General features: G+C 36.4%; 1 protein-coding gene across 8 annotated transcripts in view; it reads left to right on the top strand.

Moving 5' to 3' along the window:
- The window catches only part of LOC113109931 (homeobox protein cut-like 1), a 115,147-nt gene that overhangs the window by 38,713 nt on the left and 52,295 nt on the right, over positions 1-24,139 (top strand). For all 8 annotated transcript variants that reach the window (XM_026273832.1, XM_026273831.1, XM_026273825.1 and 5 more), the window contains exons 3-4: positions 10,534-10,581; positions 20,398-20,476. In XM_026273832.1, the coding sequence (XP_026129617.1) occupies positions 10,534-10,581; positions 20,398-20,476 (127 nt within the window). The remainder of the gene's footprint in view (positions 1-10,533; positions 10,582-20,397; positions 20,477-24,139) is intronic.

Here is a 24,139-nt window from a genome sequence, read left to right as displayed (position 1 = left end):
TGCCCTGTGCCCGGGTCTCTGCCCGTCACTCCATCTGCCACCTGCGGATGGAGGTGCCAAGGCTACAGACCATTAGCACAGAGCAGCTCTGTATTTATAGCGCTTAACAGGCATGACTTAACAGCATCACTGTTTGCTTTTAGCTGTAATGGAATCTGCGCTTTGCAGAACACAGAAAAGCCATTATTGTGTATGATAATATTGTTTCTGTCGATGGGCGAACCAGGACTGAAATTTCCACTGGACCACTTGCACCTGCAGAAACCTTGTATATAGTGTGAGAGAAATGGGCAGGCGAAGATGTAAGTTAGTGTGGTTTGTTCGTTTTCAGTGTGGAGCATTGACTGATGTCATGCGGGCCATGTGACTCTGCTCTCTGAGATGAGGTAATGGCTGTTGACGTTTACAGCTACCCCTAATGAAAGACTGTAAAGTGTGATGGTCGTAACGGGACGTAAACCAGCTAGTAAACCTCTAATGTCACGCAGGACTACATGACATAGACTCTCAGGTTTTATCCTTTTCAGATGCTTTCCAGATGATCGTTTTTTCATGAATCGCTGTCGTATGGACGTGTTTTTGATGCAGTTTAGTGTAAATGGCAGAATGCATAATAATTCATTTTTTTAGGACATAGAGGACTCAACAGACAAAAAAAAAATATATATATACATATGTATATTTATAGTTTTTATGCATTTATAGTTATTATAGTTTTTATAGTTTTATATATATATATATATATATATATATATATATATATATATATATATATATATATATTATATATATATATATATAAATAATATTTTTTATTTATTTATAATTGATGTAAATTATTTTCTGGATATGTTTGTTTGTGTGTGTTTAATGATGTGTCTGCAAGTGTATGGCAGTTGCTCGTGTGTGACTGCACTGGGCCTCCCTCTTGCCAGTGTCCTCTGTTTCCCATTCCAGCCCTGATGAGTCAGAGTCTGTGAATGCAGCCGAGCGTACAGCAGCACAGTGACGTTAATGTGTTTACGCTCTGTGCGCTCCCTCAGCTACAGTGGGGCGCACTGACCTCCATATACAGCCACAGTCTCAATTTTTTAAGCACATACTGTCCCTCCTCCTAAAAACAGACACAGTTTCTCCTCTACAAGCAACACAGTCTGTTCTTTACATGCTAACACATTGTCTCTGTTACAAGCTAACGCAGTTTCTCATTTAGAGGCTTACACAGTGAACACAGGCTCACCTCTTCAAACACATACAGTCAGTACATTACAAGCGAACAATCTCGTTTAATAGCTGACTCATTTTCTCCTTCACAGGGTAACATAGACTCTCCTCGTCAAAAAGAAACAATTTGTTGCACAATCCAGTGCTGTGCTTGTTTGTAGAGCTGCACAGTTTGGCCAACACTTTTGTGGTTATATATCAATGTGATGATGATGATAATAATTCTAGTAATAATAATATCAAAGTTGTTGTTATTAATTTTTATTATCATCATTAATTATTACTGCTAATATATACCATATATTATGATACCATATAATACTTCACGTAATAATATTAATGATATAGTGTTATAGCCTGTGTATATATATATATATATATATATATATATATATATATATATATATATAAAATATATATAAAATGTATGTACTGTATTTTAGTATATAATTACATAGTATTTTTATTATTAATAAATTATTTTAATAAATTACTTAATACTTTTTAATTTTAATAAAATATTTTAATAATTACTGCAAAATCAAAATACTCAAAGATACCATATTAATATTTCATGTTTTAATAATAATAATAATAGTTTTATTAATGTGAATTTTATTTTACAGTGCTATAAAACTGTAAAATTACAATACTAATATTGATGGTTAACTGTCCCTAACTCACATGCTGAAAACACCAGATCATGAGCTGCTCGCGTGTAAAAGAACACAGTGCTGCACTTCACTCTGAAACACCTGATGCATTTTTTTTAATTATATCATCACATGAGTTGATAATCACACTAAGCCATATTGCGATTTCGGTTTTATTTCGATTAGTTCTGCATCCCTACTTCACAAGCTAACACAGTCTCCCTTTACAAATGTAGTCTCTTTTCTTCAATGTCTCTCCGTTTAACACACAAACAAAGTCTCTCATTAACAAGAGTCTATCCTCTTCAAACAGTTTCTCCCTTCCAGACACAGTCGCTCCCGTTCCTCCTGTCCACAGATTACATTGTCTTTCTTTTCACACAGAGCCCTGTTTTCTCTCCTCCGGTCTGAATGTCTGTGGAGAACAGACTTCAGTTTCACTTTATTCAGCAGCGGGGGGGTGTGGGGGACTTTGCACAGTTGTGGTCCCTCCTGTGAACAGCCATGGCTGTCAGTGAAACATTAAACTGATTTGTGGGCTGTGCGATTGTCCTCGGGAGGTGGGCTGGCAGTCTCCTTGCAATTCTGTCCCTCAATCTCAATACTGATCTTGAATCGGTACGACCTGAAAACCTATCCACTAAATTGATGTTTTATATTAAACAGCCAGTGTAGTTCATGCTCTGCGTCCAGACACTGTGAAACAGATGTCTTCTCAGCTGTAACAAATTGTTGTGTGTATATATTTATAGTCTTGGCGTACGATGGACCTCGTTCCGTTTTTTTTGCCCAATGATCCAGGCGTGTGACCTGAATGTGCATTAAGTGTATACAGCATACAGTTGGTTCTATTGCTCTGAGCTTTATTTAATTGTTTTATTCACGCTACCTCTGCTTTTTTTTTTTTTTACCCAGTATGGTTTAATCTAGCAGATTCTCGCCATACCCTGCCCATTCGTCCTCGGTTTATGTCCGTTTCTCTTTTATGTGTCCTCTGAAATGTCTTTGTGTTTTCTGAGAGACACTTGCATCAGCCTCCTCCCACCACATGTTTTATTTGAGGTAATTTTCAGAGCCCGAGACCCCCTCCACCCTCTGACAGAATTACAAGGCAGAAATAATCGTGCAACATAAAACACTATTTAAAGTTTTCACAAGGTTCAGGCGAGTGGAGGGGGGCTGTTTCCATGGAATATGCTTTTAAGAGGAATGCTGACAATTATGCACCCTGAACGGAAAAAAGCCTGAGACGTATATCTGGTAGGCACTTGTTTTTTTTTTTTTTGACAACTCATTCCCACATGTGCGTCTGTAACGTTTGGTCCACAGACCCGCAGACTTAGTGGCCAAAATCAGTCCTTGTGCCATATAGATTACACTGTTTGAGGTGTCTGCCATTCTGTAGCATTATACGAATTCTGAGTAAACGTGTGTATGTGTGTGTGTATTTTATATTTATATAATATATATATAAAATTCACTCTTTTATACCCATAATGTGTTTTGTAATGCAACTGATCTGCAATCATAATTTATTATTATTGTGTTGAGAGATGTAGCAACTCTCAATGGGTTATATTTAAAAAAAATAATTGTAATATAATTGTAATCTTTAAAAAATAATTTAAGTATTTATATTAATAATACATATTAATATTTAATCATAATTACATTTTAATTAATACATTTTAATTAATAATAAATAAAAAATATAAATTATACATTAAATTACATTATTACATTGTAAATTACATTTAAATTACATTATCTACATTATCTAGAGTTATTACACTCACTTAAAAAAATTTACATCTTAAATTATTATAAATTTATGTATTTATGTGTGTGTGTGTGTAATTATATATATTAAATGTTGAATATAATGAATAAATGTTATCTATGACTTCTTTTAGGGACGAATGAGGGCACTCATTATGTGTCATATAGGGAATAGTCAATGAGTGTGTAATTTTAATCACAAATGAATGAATAATCACTGTATTGAGTCACTCTGTCAATTAATGACTGCATGCTCCACTTTAAGCTGTGTCCACAAGTCCAGACTGACTTTATGACACAAGCGAGGTGATTTAAAAACAAACCAAATACAGAAAAACGCAAACAAACGCATCATGTGGACAGCGGGGCAGGCAATATGTCCACTCATTCGCTGCGAGACCATTTCATCACCAGATAGAGGCTGCCCTGCATTCCTCTGAGGCAGAAGGCCACATCTTTCTCTTTTTTCACCATCCCCCTTTTCCTCTTTCATTTCCCTTCTTTCATCCCCCTATCCCTCTGATCTGCATGGCCGCATCTCAGGTTTTTCTCCTGAAGCAATCTCTATAAATAGACCTTCAATAGCTGCTGCCTAACAAACCTGCTCATCAGAACTAATTGCTAAAGAAAAGTTCTTTTTCCCAGCTTTCTTTGCATTAACCCTTTCCTATCCTACAGTGGCCCGAGCTCACCATGTGTCGAATAAAGCAGGTTTTCTGGGACACTTTTTGAAAAATATTCTGTGATGTTTGAGATGAAACGGGTAATTAAAGTATATAGCGGTGTATATATATATATATTATAAATGATTTCAAATGTCTTTACTTGCACAGGTACATAAAAAAATATAAAAGCTTAGTTTACATAAATTATAAATAGAAAGTTATTTTAGATGTACAATGCATATAATATTTTGTATAAATGTCATATATTATTGTTGTCATTTAACTAAAACAAGGTATTAAAATAGTTTTTGGTAGTTTAAAATTAAGTTGAAATAAAAAAAAATATATATATACAACTTTTAATGACCTTGGCAACTAATTGAAAGAAGTTTAAGTACTAAAATCTAATAAAACTGAAATAAAAAATAAATAAATAAATGTAAAGCAAAAACTAAACAATAGAACAGAATGAAAATAATTAAAAATATAGTACTAAAACAAAAAACGTTTTACTTAAAAAAAAATATGTAAAAATTTTATAATATAAATAATATAATAAGAAATAATAAAAATTACAAGAACAGACCGAAAACATAGATATTCAAAATATTAATTCTAAAATAATAATTAATATTATATTAAACCTATTGTTTAAGCCAATTTCTGCTTTGTTTAAAGTAAGATTTTCAAAGTATTTGTGATGTTTGTGGTGTGTATTATTAAAGGGTATGCGTGTGTGTGTGTGTGTGTGATTGATAGCCTCCATCAAGAGAGTATGTGTCTGAGAGGCCGGCCGGTCCTAGATCACAGTGTCTTTGTTTGAGGGTCTGTCTGACAGTTTCGTGACCTCATTACCAGACCAGCGTCTGGGGGCATTCATCTCGTGGGGACCAACGGGGGCCCTCCTCCCTGACCACGATACATACTTGATTTTTTCTCTATTTCTTGTTTTATCGTACTGTAACAACATATTTATACGGTTACGCAGCACACTGTTCCCTCTCGTGTTTATGTGTGGTTAAGAGAGCGTGCAAGTTTTAAGGTGGGGCTGAAATTGGTCTAAATGTGATGGGGGTCTGTTCTATGTCTGCTTTAATTGACTGTGACCTTAAGGGTGTGGGAGCACAGAATATAGGGGACACTGACACGCCCACGCGCAGATATGCGTGCACAGCTGCGCACACAAATGCAAACACACATACACACACACGATTGGGAGCAATAGGTAAGCACAGATGCACTAAATAATAAGCGTGGATTCTTATAGGTTTGTTTAAATCACTGAGGCTAAGTATGCTAGTACCTTTCTTTTTCCTTTTTACACAAACAACCTGGAAAACATCTGATTTTACAGATTCTTGCACAAAAGCTGACGGTGCACTTTGGTGTCAGCCACCTTCAGTACAAATGCCACATTTCTATTTCCTGTAGAATTGTTGGAAGTGTGTATGTTCCTCTATAATGGAGGCACAACGGCCTTTCTCTTATCAGTGTAACTCTGCTCTCATCCATCATGGCTGCTCTCTGCTCTCTATGCATGAGTGTGTGTGTGTGTGTGTGTCCATGTAGTTTTGAATAACGAGTGGGGTGATGCTCCTGGACTTTGTTGAATGGAGATTCTACATCCAGAAGGCAGCGAAAGAAAAAAAGAGTAGACATCCAGTGGACAGACAATACCATGTGCTTTCCTGTTTCCACCATTTCCAGCGCTGGATTTAGTGAGATTTACGACTCGCAGAGCAGGCCTGTAGCCATTTTCCAGGAGAATCCAAAACATAAAACTAGATTCACTGAGCTGAACGTTATTTCATTATTTCATTACTGCTGTATGAAATCTAATACTGAAGCTTCAATCTTACTGAAAGTGCTGGATTTAAGAATCTGCCGCACAAAAATACAGTAGAAATCCAGACAAATTAGAGTGCCTGATATTTATGACATTACAAAGCAAGTTTATTTTTTAAATATGTTGGAAAATCCTGTTTTTAGTACCCAAAATAATGTATTCTCAGCTTTAACTCATTTTAACGTTTATAAATTCTTTCTTTCTTTCTGTTCACACTGAGAAACTAAAACAGTCTCAGGTTCAACTCAATTCAGATTCATTATGTCACTAATCTGTCAACAAAGAATATACATAAGAAGGATTTGGGGAAAAAACTATTGGTGTCCATCATTTTCCACAATCCGCCCCGTGTATATTCTCTCGGTCAATCAGATACGATTAAACCGATCTGTTGATCACCGTACCTCCCGAGCTTAGATGGTATTACGGCAGATACCAGCAGCTTAAAACAGGCCTGGCTCGGCTCCACTAAGGCAATGCCACCCTAGTGCCAGATGCCAGCGTGCCAGGACCAGTTGGCATGTGATGCGCTATATAATGGAGCGAGTAGGAGGAGGGAAAGGCTCGCGTTGATGGTAAATAATTTACCAGGCTGGCCCATGCAGCTGTGTAATCTGCCAAACTGCCGGGTTTAAAGATGCAGTGTGCGAGACGAGGGGATGGCTTTCAGGGGCTGTAGGTGGCTCTGGATGTGGGGACAGAGGAAGAATGTGTTTCTGCTGATTGACTGCAGTGTCTCACACAAAGCCCCCTAGAGGACGTCATCATTGTTTTGGAGGCTAAAAAGCCCTAAACGCTATTGCACAAAATATAAAAGTCTGTTTCTCTGGGGTTTAGGTAGCTTTCCAGTCGATTTAGTAATGAAAAAATTAATTTCTCTAATGACTGATATTGTTATTATTGCTAGAAATACTTAGTCTATAATGCTAATCATGATGAGAAATTTAACCCGATTTTTTTATTTATTTAAATGTATTTTATTTATAGAATATATTTAATATAATTTATTGTACTTTGTTAAATTTATTTTAATAAGTGCTTATTTAAACTTGTTGATATTTAATATATTCTGTTTAAATGATTGACCTTTAGTTGCCAAATTTCAGATATAGTGTTTAATATAAAACTAATATGAAGTGGCTTTTGATTGAAACTGTGTGCTGAGAGAGGTCAAAATTCCCCTTAAAATCAGTTCAAGGGGCAAATATTTCCTCTCAAGTTAATTTCTGACTCTGTATTATCTTATGACATGGTAATTGTAGCAATTAGGATGTATCATTATTTACTCAAATGACTAAAATCATTCCAGATCAGAAATTGTGCAAGATATAAGCTGATGCTGATCATCTCACGATGACCAAATATTTGATAATTCATAGCTTGATAGTCACTATAATTTCCCCTGTCAATCATCCATGAGGTGCATTTTGCCTGCATGGGTTTTCCTCGTTCAGCTGTTAAGCTACCGTCGAGTCACGTTTTGACCTCACCGTCTCTTTCCGTGCCGCAGTATTCCAACAGATTACGTTTCCGTCTTCAGACCCCTCTGGATTTAACAACGACTTGCACATGCTCGAACTGGGCCCGGTTCCTGGAGATTTACTTTTATTGCAAGCTTTTTATCCATTTGCTAACAATATAAATGTACTTTTATGCACTGCTGTCTTTACATACGAAATGCGGGCAGATTGCATCTGCAGAGAAAGATGGAGTATGAGAGTACTGCTCAAAGCGGGCAGGGGAACTCTCTTTTGGCCAGGCCTCGAGTATTATGTTGAAACCAGATGTTGAGAGATGTTTCCTCCTGGTCACGTGGGCCCCTCTGGTGCGGCACTTACATAAATGTCATCTGTACAGTAGCCAGTGCGGGCGGGAGAGCGGGAACGGAGGCCCAGCTGCTCGCTCTGGGAAGATGAAGAGTGCAGTGGGGTCAAAGCTACCCTGCATCACTTCTGTCTGCTCTCTGCCAGCGCTCTTTCTCTGCAAACATGAGTGGGACATGCAGACGTCAGCTGTTCGGGACAGTCTTGGCTAGTCATTGTGTTACCTGCTCAATGTGTTCAATCTGGCGGACATCTTGCATGCATACAATGCTCAACACTGGTGGTTAACATGTTTTTTTGTACTTGGATTGTATTTATTGACAAGGAAAGATTTAGTATTTATACTGTTGTTGGTCACTGGTTTTGTACAGGAGAATTACAGTGAATGGTGTGTACACAACTTTGTAAATGTGCTTATTTGGATAACATTTACATAATATTCACTCAATTTGCATAATGTTTTAATGAAAACCATACCAGTCAAATGTTAGGAGACATTAATTTTATATTTAATTTTGTACATGTATTATTTTAGAATAAAGGTAAAACCATCAAAACTATTAAATAACACGCATTTAACTATTATCTTAAATTTTGTTGTTGTTGTTGTTTTTACACCTTGTGTTCTAACTGATGCATAAAATGTTTAGTTAGAAATTATTTTTTTTTTTGGTTGGATTTTTAATTTACCTTCACTGTTTAAGTATTGCATTCGTTTTAAAGCTAAAAGGCTGATATATTATGTTTGACTCAAATGGAAAGAATAAAGAGTTTCATTTCTGTTGTCTATGCCTTAAGGTTTTAAGGTTTTTAAGATGTAGCCTAATTAGCCATTTGAATAATTAAGTTACTTATTGAGTAACTAAATATAAATTTTTAGACAGAGTAATTCGTAATTTAAATACAATGTTGATGATGTAATAGTAATTAATAAGAAACTTACCCAACACTGTGTGTGTGTGTGTGTGTGTGTGTGTGTGTGTGTGTGTATATATATATATATATATATATATATATATATATATATATGTGTGTGTGTGTGTGTGTGTGTGTGTGTGTGTGTGTGTGTGTGTGTGTGTGTAAATATATATGTAAATATAATAATTCTTCAATGAAGGGGTTAATATTATAAAGAAATTTAGTTTAGAATTTATATTTGCTTACAAAACAAATTTTGAGATATTTAAGCAGCTATATGTAGATTAATATATTTTTTAAATCATGCAAACCTAAATTTAGACAGGTGTATCCAAAGTGAATTTTATTTTCAGACTATTCCTCTTTTTCTGATATTTTGATCATTACTCAACACTTGACGAAACCGTAAAGAAAGTTTGGAGTGGATGGACTGAAGAGGTGGATTTTTTTTGCAACTTTTCCTGTAAAATCCAATACTGTCTTGCCTGTTTTATTAAATATATCGGCTGTGGTGACTCCTACACTGCTAATGAAATGCAAGCGGCTTTGGTAATGATGTGTATATCTTTATGCTGCAGTGGCGTAATGGCCTGCGTCCTGGCGATTACAGCACTCAGGGCGCCGTTTTATTTGGCCCCAGTGCTCAGTAATGTGTTTGTGCGTGGTAGGCATTCCTATACTGACTCTTAATGTGAGGGCTTTTTGTCCGGCCCGGAGATTTATTCACAGCCGTGTGTAATGTCATTTCATGTTGAAACACCCACCCTATGTTCAAATGAAAGAGGCATTGATGTTCATCTTAATCTGATATACTTTAATACCACGGCATCAAAATTTCTCGACTGTAAGGGCCCGCAAGAGGAGGGAGGTGCGCTGCCATCCAAACTCGAAACAGACACGGTTTGTTTTCCACGAGGAGATTTTTTTTTGTTTCTCCTTATGATTCTTTTTAAATGAAAATTTCATATCACTCAGAGCAACTCATTCATCTGTAACTTTATGACAAGATGATGTAGTAACAGATTACAGTTGTAAATCTTTCTTGAGAACTAATGATGTCATTTTTCGCATCAACCGTACGGCTGTAGTGAACATATGCATGTGGCTCTCTACACTTTGCTTTTTGTTCTCGCTGTTTTTGCATGAGCAGTTTTTGTAGTAAAGAGGACTGCGTCATGGAGAACTTGTGCAAGGGAAAAAACGAGGGCATATCAGGAGAGAGTGAGAGAGAGAGATGCATACATACACACTCCTTAAAGCAGACACTGTCCTTTGCCCATAGTCAGAAGCAGCACGAGGTGATACTCTTTTGTGTTAGAGAGCATTTGTGCATGTGCTTGCACATGTGCGTGTATTGGCTGTATGTTTTTTCCTCTTTTGAAGAGAACAAAATCAGCCCTGGGACATTTGATAAATTAAGATATCCATTTGAATACATTTTGTGTATTTTTTTCCCCCAGTTATTTTTCTCCATCTGTGATCAGATGCCTGGTATTTTCTGCTCTCAATATCCTGAGTTCCACACATGCTACATGGAAAATAAATCTGCCGTCTATTCATTCCAAACACGCCTCAGAATCTAATATAGTGAAATAATAAGTTCAACTTTGTTTTTTTTCTTTCAGGATTTGCGTAAACAGATAGCTCCTTTGCTGAAGGGCTTCCAAGCTGAGGTGAGTCACCTTCCTAAATGTCTTAAACTGTGGCAATGTGTGTGATTTTTGGATACTTACTTTTTCCCCAGAACAGCTATTTGTGTGTTGTTTCCCTTGAAAAGTCTAAACACTGTGGCTCTGAGGTGCTATGAAAACATTTTTCTGTTTGCTTGAGCACCTAAATCTGCCCAACAACAGCAGCATTGGCTGAACCAGTGGTGTGAGTTTAGGGGTGGGACTATTTATGTGATCAACTAATTGCAAATGGTGGGAGTGTTCAGGGAAACCTGTTTGGAAACAGGTAGGATTTTTGCAGCTCCATCTGGTGATGGTGGTGGTGTAAAAATATAGCTTAAAAACTTTTTAGTCTAATTTTTATTTATTTATTTTTAGAAAACCATATGAAGCCAGAAAACAATACATGGACCTGACCCTGTATTTTAAAATCAATAATTTGCCTCGAGCTTTGAGTTTTTGTACAATTAATAATTCATTTTCAAAACACGATGAAGACAAAATATAATATTATTATCCAAAATATTTTATTTGACCTCATGTGACTATTTGATATTAAATGACACAAGAACCTGCAGCAAAATCCATGTGGGGAATTATTTTGCCTATTTGCTAAATTCATAATCGCATGTATTCCTATTGAAATGACTGGATCTTACCAGCGAAAATTCACGCAATAACAATAAACGTGTCCCTTTCATTTTTAATTATTTCATGTGATATTAAGTCTTTCTAATAAATTCCATAATCAGTGCATTGCATTTTTATTACAAATGTATTCATTCAAATGATCCATTAAACTTTTATGCTTATAGTAAAAATACATGATCAGTAGAACTGAAAAGATCAATTAAGATCAAGAGAAATCACATGGCTGTATGCTTGATTTCATGACCCTGTGTCAACATACTTTTGGCTTTTAGTCTGTTTTGGTACTAATACAGGTGAAATACAATGAGAGTTGGGTGATGGATCTATGTAGGGAGGAGAAAATCAGTGGTGGATTCAGTTGTTTAATCAATGCAGTGTGACAAAGCTGCTCAGTCAACGGCCAGAGAGCACTACTATTAAACTACCTTCTCAGCATGGCTTTACACAGCCAATATGACTCTATCATGCTCATACCAATTAATCTCACAACTTTCCTTGTAAGAAATAGGCGGAAAAAGCCTGTTTGCTTAACTGGACAGACACACAGGTCTGGTGGTGTAAGATGGCCCTCTCTGATCTGATTATAGTCTCAACTAGCTAAAAAGCCCATTTCACAACAATGCTTATTACACGACAGATTGTTTTTCTTGTTACTTGAGGTTTGCTTGTGTTGTACAAAGCCTCCATATTTTGTCAGCATCTAATCAGATCAGACAGTTTTGATACGTTCTCGCTATTTGCTGTCCCGCTCTTTTATTTCCGTTCCTCGGATGAGAGCGAAATCTTAATGATGTTTTCGCTCCATGGTGCCAGGTAAGTCTGTTTGTTCTGGGCCGAGCCAGAATGATGGACTTCTGAGTTTAACATTTCAAAGACATTTTTTTTTTTTTTTTAGGTTAACCTTAAGTTGTAAACAAGTTTTCCTTTTAAAAGGATGCTGTGTAAATCATTAGCGATATCATGTAGAATGACTACAGCTCTATTATTGTGTAGAGTCATTTTTACACTTATTAGTTTTTTAAATAGATCACTGGTTCTCAGCTGCTAGGTTACAGGAAATTCATCTGTCATATCATTGGACACTTAAGAGTAAAAATTGTTTGCTGAGATATTGGTTGTAAAAGTTGTCCGATATTAAATGTGTCAGATAATTTCATAACTGTTTAAAAATTATATAAAATAAGAGTTCACCAGTTGTTATCAGGGAATGATTCCGTGTTTCCTTTGACATGTCTATTGCTGATATAGTTAAGAACTGTAACATGGGGCTGTTTTCATAAGTAATGTGCATTGCCATTCAATATGACTGCATGTATATATTCAAATGCCCTCTGCAGCACAGACTTGAAATCTCATCATAATAAAAGGATATTGAGTTTCGTTTAGAGCCCTACCTTCTAAAAAATTCTTTAGGTTAATTAAGGTCTATTTTAGTCTGATGCAGCCTGTGTTTTGCTAAAAGAGCTACACCTAATGTTCCTTGGTAATTCAGTCAATTATTTGTACTGTTGCATGATATCAAACCCAATTTGTTTAGGTATGATTATGCTGCATTAAATATCTCGCTGAGTGTTTCACAATTTTTTAGTTACCAAGTATGAGAACTAATAACTGTTTTTAGCACTTCTTTGCTAATAGTATTAAATTATCTGAAAAGATATTCATCAAATTTGAAAACAGCTGTGCTTTTAAACAATAGGCCTTTCAGTTTGAGGTTTGTAAGGTTATTAACTGCCAAATTCTTCCGAATTCGGGTTTAGACTAGCTCTTAGCCTCTTTTTATAATGAACCGGCTAGCTCCAGAGCCTCTTTTATAGGGGATACAACCCAGAGTAATATGCTTGTACTTTGTGGTAGGACATATCTGTACCTCTTTATTGTCATTATTACATTTTTTATTGAGTAATATTAAAATTTATTCTCAGATCTAGAAGTTTTTGCCTGTTCCCTTGCAGTTCTTTAATTAATCTAAATTAGAAAAAAATATTTCTAGGCTATTTTGTGTGTGTGTGTGTGTGTGTTTGTGGAAATGTGTGGAAGCAGCACAGGCAATCTCTCTTCCCCTCAATAATTTTCTGCTCCTGCTTCACTCTTCTGTCTAATAAAGCGTCCAAAAATAATAAAGGAGAAGGAAAGTGAGAAGTGTGTGTCAATTTTCCTTTCCTTTGACCTCAAAAACACTTCCACTCTCTGTTAAAGTACATTTCAGTATATGTAATGCAGCGTTTGACGGCCTTCAGCAGCACCTTGCGTTAAGAGGCAGTCGAAGGGCCTCAAAGCGCAGCGAGACACGGCTCTTCCGTGCTGTATGTAACTTTGATGAAGTGAGCGCTGTGAGTAGTGGCTCCCTGTTCTCCTCTCTCGAGTCAGTACCGCTGGCTAACTGCTCCATTATAGCTCATTGTGGTTTCGGAGCTGTGTTCTCGAGGACTAGCCTGTCATTAACAGAGGTAGTCGCCCCACTTCAAATCACTGCTCGGTTAAAAATAAATCCCCATCCCACCACTCCACCACTCCACTCCAACTTTCAAACTGTCTATTATTTTTCGTCGTGAAATATTTTCCTTATTGACAGTGCCTGACCTTGACAAAACCAAAAATGTACTATTTTTCGGGCATGTTTCTCCGACGTCAGCTATTTGACGATAATTGGCGGGAGGGATGGGATCGCTTGTGTTTTGTCTTGTCAGTCTGACCGTCCATTAAATCTTAAAATAGACGAAGAGACTTCAATTTTGCAGCACCAATTTTAAACAAAAAAGATAGAGCACATATATAATTCATAATGGCAGACAGACCAATGAATACAGCCGTTTGCAACGAGTGAATGCTTTTTTTCAGTTTAATTTCTATCTTCCGTTTTCTTGTAACGGTGGGTTTGTTAAAATAGCACGTTTGAGTCAGACTGACGCTGATCTTTGGGTCAGTGCAAAGTCCTTGCCACATGTCATTTTTTCATTCGAGAGAGTGAGAGCCTCCTCTTTTCCTGTCAGGAAATGAAAGTACAATAGGGAGCTGTACATAGCACGCGGCTGGGGCCCTGTTTGGGGTTGCACACGCATGTGTGTGTAAATCAGAGCTGGATGGTGGGGGGGGGGGGGGGGGGTCACTGTACTTAATTGTAAAGAGTATTTGCTCCTTTATACTTCTGCCCCAGAGGCAAAGCCACATGTTACAAATGTTTAAGAAGACTTGATATACTGTATAGTAGCCTCTTAAATGTTTTTTTTATTTTTTTATTTTTTTTGGTAAGGATACTAGGATACTAGGCCCTAGGCGAGATAAGACATGATTACCAAAGCTTTTTGTTTTGAGCAGTTTTGTTTTGTTTTGTTTTGTGCTGTGTTGTTTGTTTGTTTTTTTTTGTTTTTTTGTGCGGTGTTGTTTTGTTTTGTGCTGTGTTGTTTGTTTTGTTTTGCTTTTGTTTTGTTCTGTGTTGTTTGTTTTGTTTTGCTTTTTGTTTTGTGCTTTGTTGTTTGTTTTGAGCTGTGTTGTTTGTTTTGTTTTGCTTTTTGTTTTGTGCGGTGTTGTTTGTTTTGTTTTGTTTCGCTGTTTTGTTGTAGTGCGTTTTTTGTTTTGTTTCGTTTTTGTTGTTTTTTTACTTTGTTGTGGTCCTGTCTTACTTAGTGCCCTATTTGAGATAAGACTTGAACAAATAAAAAAAGTGGTGTAGCATTGCTTATTTCTGTTTTATTCATTTAATCATTTAATTTTGTTGTATTATGTTTTTTATGCTTAGACTGCTTATGCCTGATTTGGCATGTAATGTGAAAACTACTCAAACTATGTGGCCTCCTAAGAGTGCATGTGCTGTTCAATGTTATTGTGCCTTTTTAAGTGCAAGAAAAAAGCCTGCATTTAGCTTCTTATCTCAAGCTTCATTTTGATTATAAATAATCGTCATTACACAGTGGACAATTCAACATTCTGAAAGAAAGAGTCTGACACAGAGAGCAAGAGAGTAAGTTGACCCGCCAGCAAAGATCTCTGTGAAGAGAGCTAATCACTCTAGCAGCCGTTTACGGAGTCCCGTGGAAGTTCGACAAATTTGGAAGTCAGTATTGATTTGACGTAATTGTGCACTAATTTTAGCGGGCCGGATTCTGCAGAGGCTCAATGTGGCCAAGTGCTGAGAAGAGAGAAGGTTAGTGGCAGCTCAGATTAATGAGTTTGGATCCACTGGTGGATGAATCTGAGATCATTAAACTGTCTATATATGCAGGCATGTAGGTTGTGAATCTGTTTATGTAGGAAATCACCTAGCAGTCTCTTTTTGGATGCATGTTTTTCTGGCACATTTAGCTTTGGTTCATGTGGATGATTTAGGTTTGAATCTACAGCGAGCGTCAATCCTTTCCCTCCTTAATAATTTCCTGCCACTCTAAGTCTAACAAAAGAGGCAAAATGAAACAAAAACAGAAGTAAAATAAACTCGAGGGTCAGATATGTTTGAAGGCTGGTCGTCTGTTTGGAGGGCGATGCAGGTCACTAGAACTGATGGAGTTTTCTGACTCTGCTCCCAGCAGTGCCAAGTCTGTGCTCCCCTACAGAAGCAAGAGTTATTTATAAGTGCTTTCCCAACCCTTCTCAATCCCTGTTCCGGCTGGACCGTCAGGGAATAATGCTGTTTAAACCGGCATGCTTTTGATGCCACCAGATAGTCTGTGTGTTGTATGGTTCAAAGGGGCGGAACTGACTGTGTTTGTGTGTGTACATGTGTGTTTAGTGTAAAATGTAGGGGAAACTGGGGCTAGTTATCACACTTTTCTGTATAGATGTGTGCAGTAAAGAAAAAAGAAGTTCAGTAGTTTTTTTTATGTTTTCGAAAAAAGTATCTTATGCTTAACAAGGCTGCATTTGATCAATAATACATTAAACATTGTGAAATATTATTAAAATTTAAAGTGACTTTTCTATTTGAATATGTTTTAAAATGTAATTTATTCCTGCGATGGCAAAGCTACATTTTCATCAGCCGTTAGCTTCATTCTTTATCATCACATGATTTTCACAAATCATTCTAATATGCTGATTTGCTGCTCAAGACACATTTCTTATTCAATACTGAAAACAGTTGCATTGCTTAATATTTTTATTGGAAACTAAAAATGCTTTTTTCAGGATCGATTTTTCTATACTGTCACTTTTGATACATTTAATGCATCTTTGCTGAATAAAATTAATCATTTCTTTACAAAAAGAAAAGATAGTGTAACTTTTGTCACAGCTTTTCATGCATGACAGGTGTATGTTTTATATATTTGAAGGGAATGATGTCTGTGAGACTGTTTGCATGACTTTGTGTGTATGTCCCACAGCATGATGATGCCAGATGCCCTGGCCATCAGATTGAGCTGGGAGCAGAGTAAGAGAAGAGTAGACAATCTATGCTGAGCTGTGACGGTATCCACAAAGTCACACACGCCGCTTCTAGGCAGCCCTTACAGTCTCTTAACCTTCTGGCTGTGCTCTGTCTGGTTCAAAGCTCTGAGAGTTTAAAAATTGACATTGGTTCCTGCTAGATTTCAGGGGTAGACGTGGACCCGTGCCGAGAGAGAGAAAGAGAGGCAAGTTTAATTGCTCCATCTGCAAGAGGACTGCAGAACTTGGCCCTGCCTGGGCCGATCCAGATGTTTTCCGGCAAGAAACATCTGAAAATGTTTAATTTCTTTCCCATAGGAGTGAAAAGTCTGTTACATGTTGGATATTTACAGTGGCAACTGCCCTGTTCCATCCATCAAGGCCGGCAGTCTCAGGGCTGCAGATTTACAGCTTTTATTTGATGTTCCGCTGCTGGAAGACCAAACACACAACACTTGTGAACATGTAAACAGCACAGGAGTTCAACATTTTCTTAATGGATAAAAGCAATTCTGTTGATTCAGACCACATTGTTTTTGGGTGTGGGGTACTGCCGTTTTGGTGAAGCTCAGAAAGATTGACATTTGCAGGAGCTATTCAAGTCACTGAGCTGTAGTATTTTGGAGAACCCTGGAGGATCACGTCATGTCTGAATTACCGTAATTACAAGTTCCCATCTTTTAAAAACCGCTCGCCTCTTCGCCAAACTTTTAATTACAACTTAGAAACTACATTTTATTGACTTTCTTATGTGACAAAAACAACCAAAATGTTGATAAATGCAGCATGAGTTTTAAGAACTCTTTCAAGTTCTGAGTACCAGAATGGTGAAAAACCTTGATTTATAATGTATTTAGAATATCAGAGCATTTTAATTGATATTTATTTCTATTTTAATTTGTCTTATAGTTGTCGATAGTTTTTATTCCATTATTGTTCGTTTTTCAGATTTTTCAATTTGAGCTTTTATTTTAATTTAGTTATTTTTATTGTTAATGTAATAACTATTCTCTACTGTAGTAATGTTTGAAGTTTTATAATTAACAATGTTTACTATAGTATAGTGATATACTAGTGGAACTTGTAAAATGTTAATATATGTAATTTTTACTTTTTAAATTTTTATCTTGTTATATTATTTTTTAATATTATAATGGTATTTTTTTCATATTTGATCTATGGTGTAATGATATGCAAAAAAAAAAATTTTTTATAGTTTAACTTCATGGAAACAAATTTTAGTTTAATTTTTTTTTTATTCATTTTTTTAATAATTTTTTTTGTAATTGTATATTCTTTATATTAATTTTATATTCTTTATTATAATAGTTTATAATTTTTATTAAGATTTAATATTATTTTTATAGTGGTAAACAACAACAAATATATAATTTGGGTTTTCCTACGGAATTATAACATGATGTTCTCGTAACAAGATGGCCCTTCCCCGGACAGCACGCCAAATACGCTTACCATACCTCAGCTAATTATATGTAAGCGTGAACTTGTGAATCATAAAACATACTCATCTCTATGTCCTGGAATTTTAATGTTAAAATGTAGAACTTGTGTTAAGCTAGGTGAAGATTTGGTTCAGTTTTTAGCAGCTCCTAAATTACTGTATACAGGCTGTACTGATTTGGGTCCTTGTTTCCTGTCAGGTTTGACCCAGTTTGTTAGATTTGGCCCAGTTGGGCCAGACTGCATGCTGGTTCTACAGCACATTGTCATCAGTATGCTGTCATTATCAGAGACATACAGTACAGTGGGAAAGTGCTGCCATGGCATTTTATAATTTCTATATGCGGTTCACCACACCCTACTGAAGACAATCACTTTGATGTGTCGATCCAAGACATTTCTACTGCCTTTGGTTGTCACACTGATAAATGCAGTTCTCAGCAGCTTAAGAAGTGTTATATTGGGTGGAAATACTGTTTCTGTACTGTTCCAAAACCTAGTGAACTGCCTACTGAAGCAGTATTGGTTCCAACTCAAAAGCTGTCCCAAAAGGTAGGCAACCTAATTATGCTGCCTCACAGGATACTCATTTTAGCCAAAAATCATACCCATTTTGGAGAAAGCAGTCCCAGAATGCATTGCGATAAGCCTCAGTATGATATTTTATCAACTATATTAACTTAATATCATTTTTCATACTTTGCATTTTGATATTGTGATGCCTGAATTTTCTTATAGCATTTAAAACTATTTATTTTAATGCTATATTTTACATTTATTTAGACAAAATAATAAAAAACTTGGATATCGCCCATTTATTGGTTACCATAATTCTTCTCAATATCAGTTTTAAAATTCCAATGTAATTAAAATTAATAATCACACCCAGTGTATATGTACACTGTTTTATTCTTTTTGATTATTAGCAAATCACCCTTTTAACTTAGCAACCTGTTATCATCACATGTATCAAATCAATAGCAAAATAACGTTATGTTGACAAGATGGTTGACAACAGGGTAGTTTTTGGTTGTACCGTAACAGAAGGCAGTTGGATGATGTATCATAATCTGGCCAGAATCACCACAGCTGTGTGTATTCAGATAAAGAGAGGTCAGTGTCTTTATTAGAGCTGTGTAAACTGAATAGCCTATATTGACTACCTTTCCCTCTTCTCTCATACTTTCTCGCTCTTCCTTTCCCTGTTGTTGTGTGTCAGGGCGTTGGGTTTGCACTGGGTTTGTCCCAGCTGTCATTCATTGCAGCCAAAAGGTCAGTAAGGTCATCTGTCCCAGTGAAACCCTGGAAGACAGGCTTACAGAGGCTTATTGCAGTGATTCTACAGTAATTCTAGGTTATCGACATTGTATATTTTCATTATGAGCATACTGGTAGTTAAAAATGTACCAATAAGCAATGCATTTTTTCCCACTCCATTCAATTTTTATTTTTTATTTTTAATGAAATAATTATTTTATTAAACCAGTTAATTATTTATTATTATTATTATTATTTATATTTATATTATTTCTGTAATTAATTCCTATAATCCCACAGGGGACTTTATCAAAGGTAAACACGTTTTTCATGTTGCATGATATCATTGAAGCTCAAGTAGGAACCTTTTTTGTTAAATATGATGAGTATTTTTAATCTGCTTTGCCTTCTATTTACATCAGTTAAGACCGTGATTGTTCATCTTTTGCCAAATTGACAGTTAGATTAAGTTAGTGGGCGGCACCTCAGTGACTGTGGCCACCATTCTGAAAATCATCTATCTTCAGGAAATGATAAAAGCCTCTCCTTGCAGTGGGAGCCGTAACCCAGATACAGTATGTAATTTGCCCATACATACGCGTCTGCAGCACTCTATATTAAGGACAAAAGTTCTTCTCATTATCAGATTCCCTCATTACCTGTTTCTGTCATCTCATGCTCACAGGGGTTTGGATTTATACCTGATAATTACCTTCTATATAAAGCGAACCAGAAACGGTCCCAGCGTATACACCTGAAGCATGCCCCCAAAATGCCTCGACCCAGCACTTGGAAAAATATCGCACGTGTCAAAACATAAATGATTTACCGTGTGTGAATGAAAATGGTCATGGTTATGTACACTTAGCTGTTTTATTTAGGTCGAATAGGTGGTAAGTGATGCGCGTAATTTGCGCATGAGTTCAAAATCTATTTTTCTAGGCTGTTTTCCATATGGCCATCTTTAATGGACTCGTCATTGCTGCTAATGTATGCAAATTTCAACCTGGTTGCTAATGCAATTACCATGCCTGCAGTTCCAAACACATGCAATTCAGTTATTCTGTTTTTTTTTCCTCATTGTTTCAGATTGACGCCTTGAGTAAAAGAAGTAAAGAATCAGAGGCTGCTTTCCTCAGCGTGTACAAGAGATTAATCGATGTCCCAGGTATGTCTCGGCTCGCTCTGAGCTGGCTGCTCACACACACACACACACACACACACACACACACACTGCTGTAGTGTTTCACTGAGGCGAGAATACTGTAAACACATCAGTCATATTTATGAGACCTCCGTCTCTAGTGTCTAAAACACACACACATGCATGCGCACAGGCCGTCTTAATGACTTCTACGGCTTTAGAGACCCACTCCGCTCCAAACCCCATACACGGAGGAACTTGGATTATAAAAAAAAAATCTGCTTTCATTGCCCCACAAACACCTTTTAATCTTCTGAATTGGCTTTCTAACGGTAAGATAATGGCCTCTGGATCCTCAGTTTTTATATGGTAATGTTCTGACGCGCTGATCTATAATAAGTTAATGGTGCCGCAAAGGTTCATGTGACATCCCAAAGCATCTTTAGCTCGGCCGCTCGATAGAGTTGTGCTTTAGACTAAGCGAAGTTCACTACAAGCGAGTGTGGATAATGTATCAAACCCCTGTTAAGCAAGTGTGACTGTGGAGTGTGGTGAGAGAGACGACTTCTGGCTGAACTAAACTTCAGCTTGGGAAACCTTCAGACCTCCCTCAGATACACAAACACACACAAATCTAGCTGTGTAGCTCCGCCCACATCTGCTGAGCGACAAGGAGGCAGACAGACAGACAGTGCCGCCTGGGCCTGTTGGAGCAGGTTAGATTGTCTGCCTGCACATCTACTTAATACATCCCTAAATTACCACAATGCTGCGGTCTGGAGATCCCGGGCCAACACAACAGTGTATCTGTGTTTTTGGAAATGTGCGCAAGTGCGTTTGATTAACTTTTTTTCAACCATCAAGAATTTTGACCGATTAATGCAATCAGTAAAACAATTTAAAAAGTAATTTATTTATTTTCAGTAATTTATCAAAATATTTAGTAACGTTTGCCGCATGGTTAAAATATGCCACACATATAAAATGTTTTTTAGAGAAAAGAAAACATAGGCCTAAGTCACGTATTACAAGTTGCATTTTATTTTTTGATTCGGAAATATGACTATGCTGACGCAAAATGTTTACAAACATTATAATAAACACTGTAAACATAGTTAGGCTACTTTAGTTCCCCTCACTCAACAAAAAAATCCTTTCAGTTAACAGTAGGCCTATTTAGATAAGAACAAGAATTAAAAATATGCCTTTAAGAAGTTATAGCAATAAAAACGACGAGCCAAAAGAAATTAATTTAGTCTAAAACGAAATTGAAACCAACGCTGAGTGTCTCATTCGACAAAATGAAATGTTTCCGTATTCGCAATGTATTTGAATGCCAAATTATTATTTAACAAGCAGCACTTCACTCGCGTTCCAATATCCGTAAAACAAAATGTTTTGCATAACATTAAGGTGGAATGGTGATAACAATTACCAGCACAGATTTTATTACATATTTAAACTGAGCAGTATATTTTTTCTCCCCCTTATGTTTGACTGACTGTATTTTATTATGATAATGAACAAACTACATTGTCAAGGTAGCAAAGCTTAACTGTGTGCGTGCATGCTGCGCTAGCGCAATCACTTTTTTTCCTTCAGTGTAACAGTGTAAACAACCTCTCCTTTTAGTCATAAAGATAATTCGGAATTGTAAAAGGTTTGCGTTCATTTGTGTACATTCACAATAAAAACATATGTTTGTGCGTAAAATAAGCCTAAAGAAAAATAGGATGCCATTTCTGCAGTCTAGTTTCCTTTCACACGGCACAAAAATTGAACCGAATATATACTATATATATATATAGCCTTGCTTTATTATGTTTTTCTCCGCTCGCAGAAGAGCTGTAGGTGCGTGATGTGATATGAAGACCATGTGAATCCTCATGTACTGTTGTTGTTTTGCGCATCCAAAATGAATCCACGGGAAACAAATGTTATTATATTTAACGGGCCACAGACACTTTTTTTTATTTCTGATTTAATTCAATTCTAATTTAAAATAATCTTGTCGGTTAACAGTTAATAATTGGTTAATGAGCATCGGTGTTTGGTTTAGGAAAAATAACCAAAATGAACATCTCTATTTTTTATATAAGTATTTGAGAGGGAGCTGTATGTGTGTGTGTGTGTGTGTGTGTGTTGCAGGATGTTGGAGTGGGAGGTCTAGTCTGGGAATGTCTTTTTCTATCTGTGAAATCTGGAGCTTGTCCAGTCTTGTCTATGTGTCTGTGAATGTGATCACAGCTTGACAAATTATCTTGTGATAGTTACACTGGTACACGGTGTAGGCTTGCGTGTGTGTGAGCATTGTGGTGTGTGTTAGGGGGAATGTTCGGAAGTGTTTCAGGCAACTTAATGCCAACATTTAACTTATTCAAAAGACTATGCTGTATATACAATACATTATAAATGTTAAGTTTATGAACTCTGATTAGACACGTTGAAGACATGAGACGTTCAAAATAACCGTAAAATAACCTAGACAGGAGGTTACTTTTTTTTTCTTGACAATTGAACACCTCTGGTGTGACTTTAAATGCAGACGTTTTGTCAAAAACTCATCACCAAACACCAATGACTTGTACATATACTACAGCATATGGTAAATAGTATTGTGACACCCCCTTCTTTAGAACAGAAAAAGGCTCTTCCAAAACTTTGTCAACAAAGATGGAAATATCTATTGCAGCAGTTTTGCAAGTCTAAAATGACTGTACCCATATACAAGTCATTGGTTTTGGTAATATGTTATTGGTTCAAGGTCAGCATTTAGAGTTGCACCAGAGGTGTTCTGCTGGGATTAGGGCTTTGCTTTCTGCAGACCAGTCAAGTTCTTCCTCACTGACTAAATCAATCATTTATTTTTGGACCTTGCATTATACAAAGAGGCATTGACATGTTATAATTGAACAGGGTCCTGTCCAAACCATTGCTATAAAATTATAGAAGCACACAATTCCTTAGAATATAAATATATGCTTTAACATTGAGATTTGTACTCATGGAAATGACTAAAGTAGTCAAACCCGTGAACTAGAATAGGTTGTCCGAATACTTTTGTCAGTATAGTGTATGTGTGTGTGTGTGCGCGCATAACATTTATAATTTTAATTCTGTTCACACTTTTAGTATTTATGGCAGTCAGAATTCATTCCTGAAAAGTATACTGTGAATAAGTGTGAGAAGATATATCTGTGTTTCCTGTTTACACCCACGAGATGTCAAAACATTGCCATGTTAATCACTAACTCAGCCATTGTGAATTCAGGAGTGATTCGGGAGTATTCTGTTCACACTGTAACAATAATTTAGAGGATACACTTCTGCTTTTAAACATAGTTGTTCCTTTCACTTTAGTGTTCAACCTCAGGATTATTTTAATATTTTTCATTGAATTCTTTTTTTTTTTTGCTTTTAGAGGCTGAAGGTGTCTCATAGATGTTATGATAGATTTTAAAGCATCTGGATGTTCCCACTTGTCCTTTAGTTTCTTTCAGCGACTTCAGCTTAGCTTCAGACGACAACCTAACCGAAAGGATTGTGCTTGTTGTAACGTGTTGTACATTAAATGACACGCATCCAAATTGATGTGCCTGTGTAAATCAGATTTGAATTGGCTGGTCATTTCAGTCACATGACAGTCACGTTCAGAATTGAGTGACACTCATGGCCGCCCGTCGAGCC

The sequence above is a fragment of the Carassius auratus genome, chromosome 10 (assembly GCF_003368295.1).
Source record: "Carassius auratus strain Wakin chromosome 10, ASM336829v1, whole genome shotgun sequence".
In the NCBI taxonomy this organism is placed as follows: Eukaryota; Metazoa; Chordata; class Actinopteri; order Cypriniformes; family Cyprinidae; genus Carassius; species Carassius auratus.
This window is presented reverse-complemented; position numbering and strand designations above follow the sequence as displayed.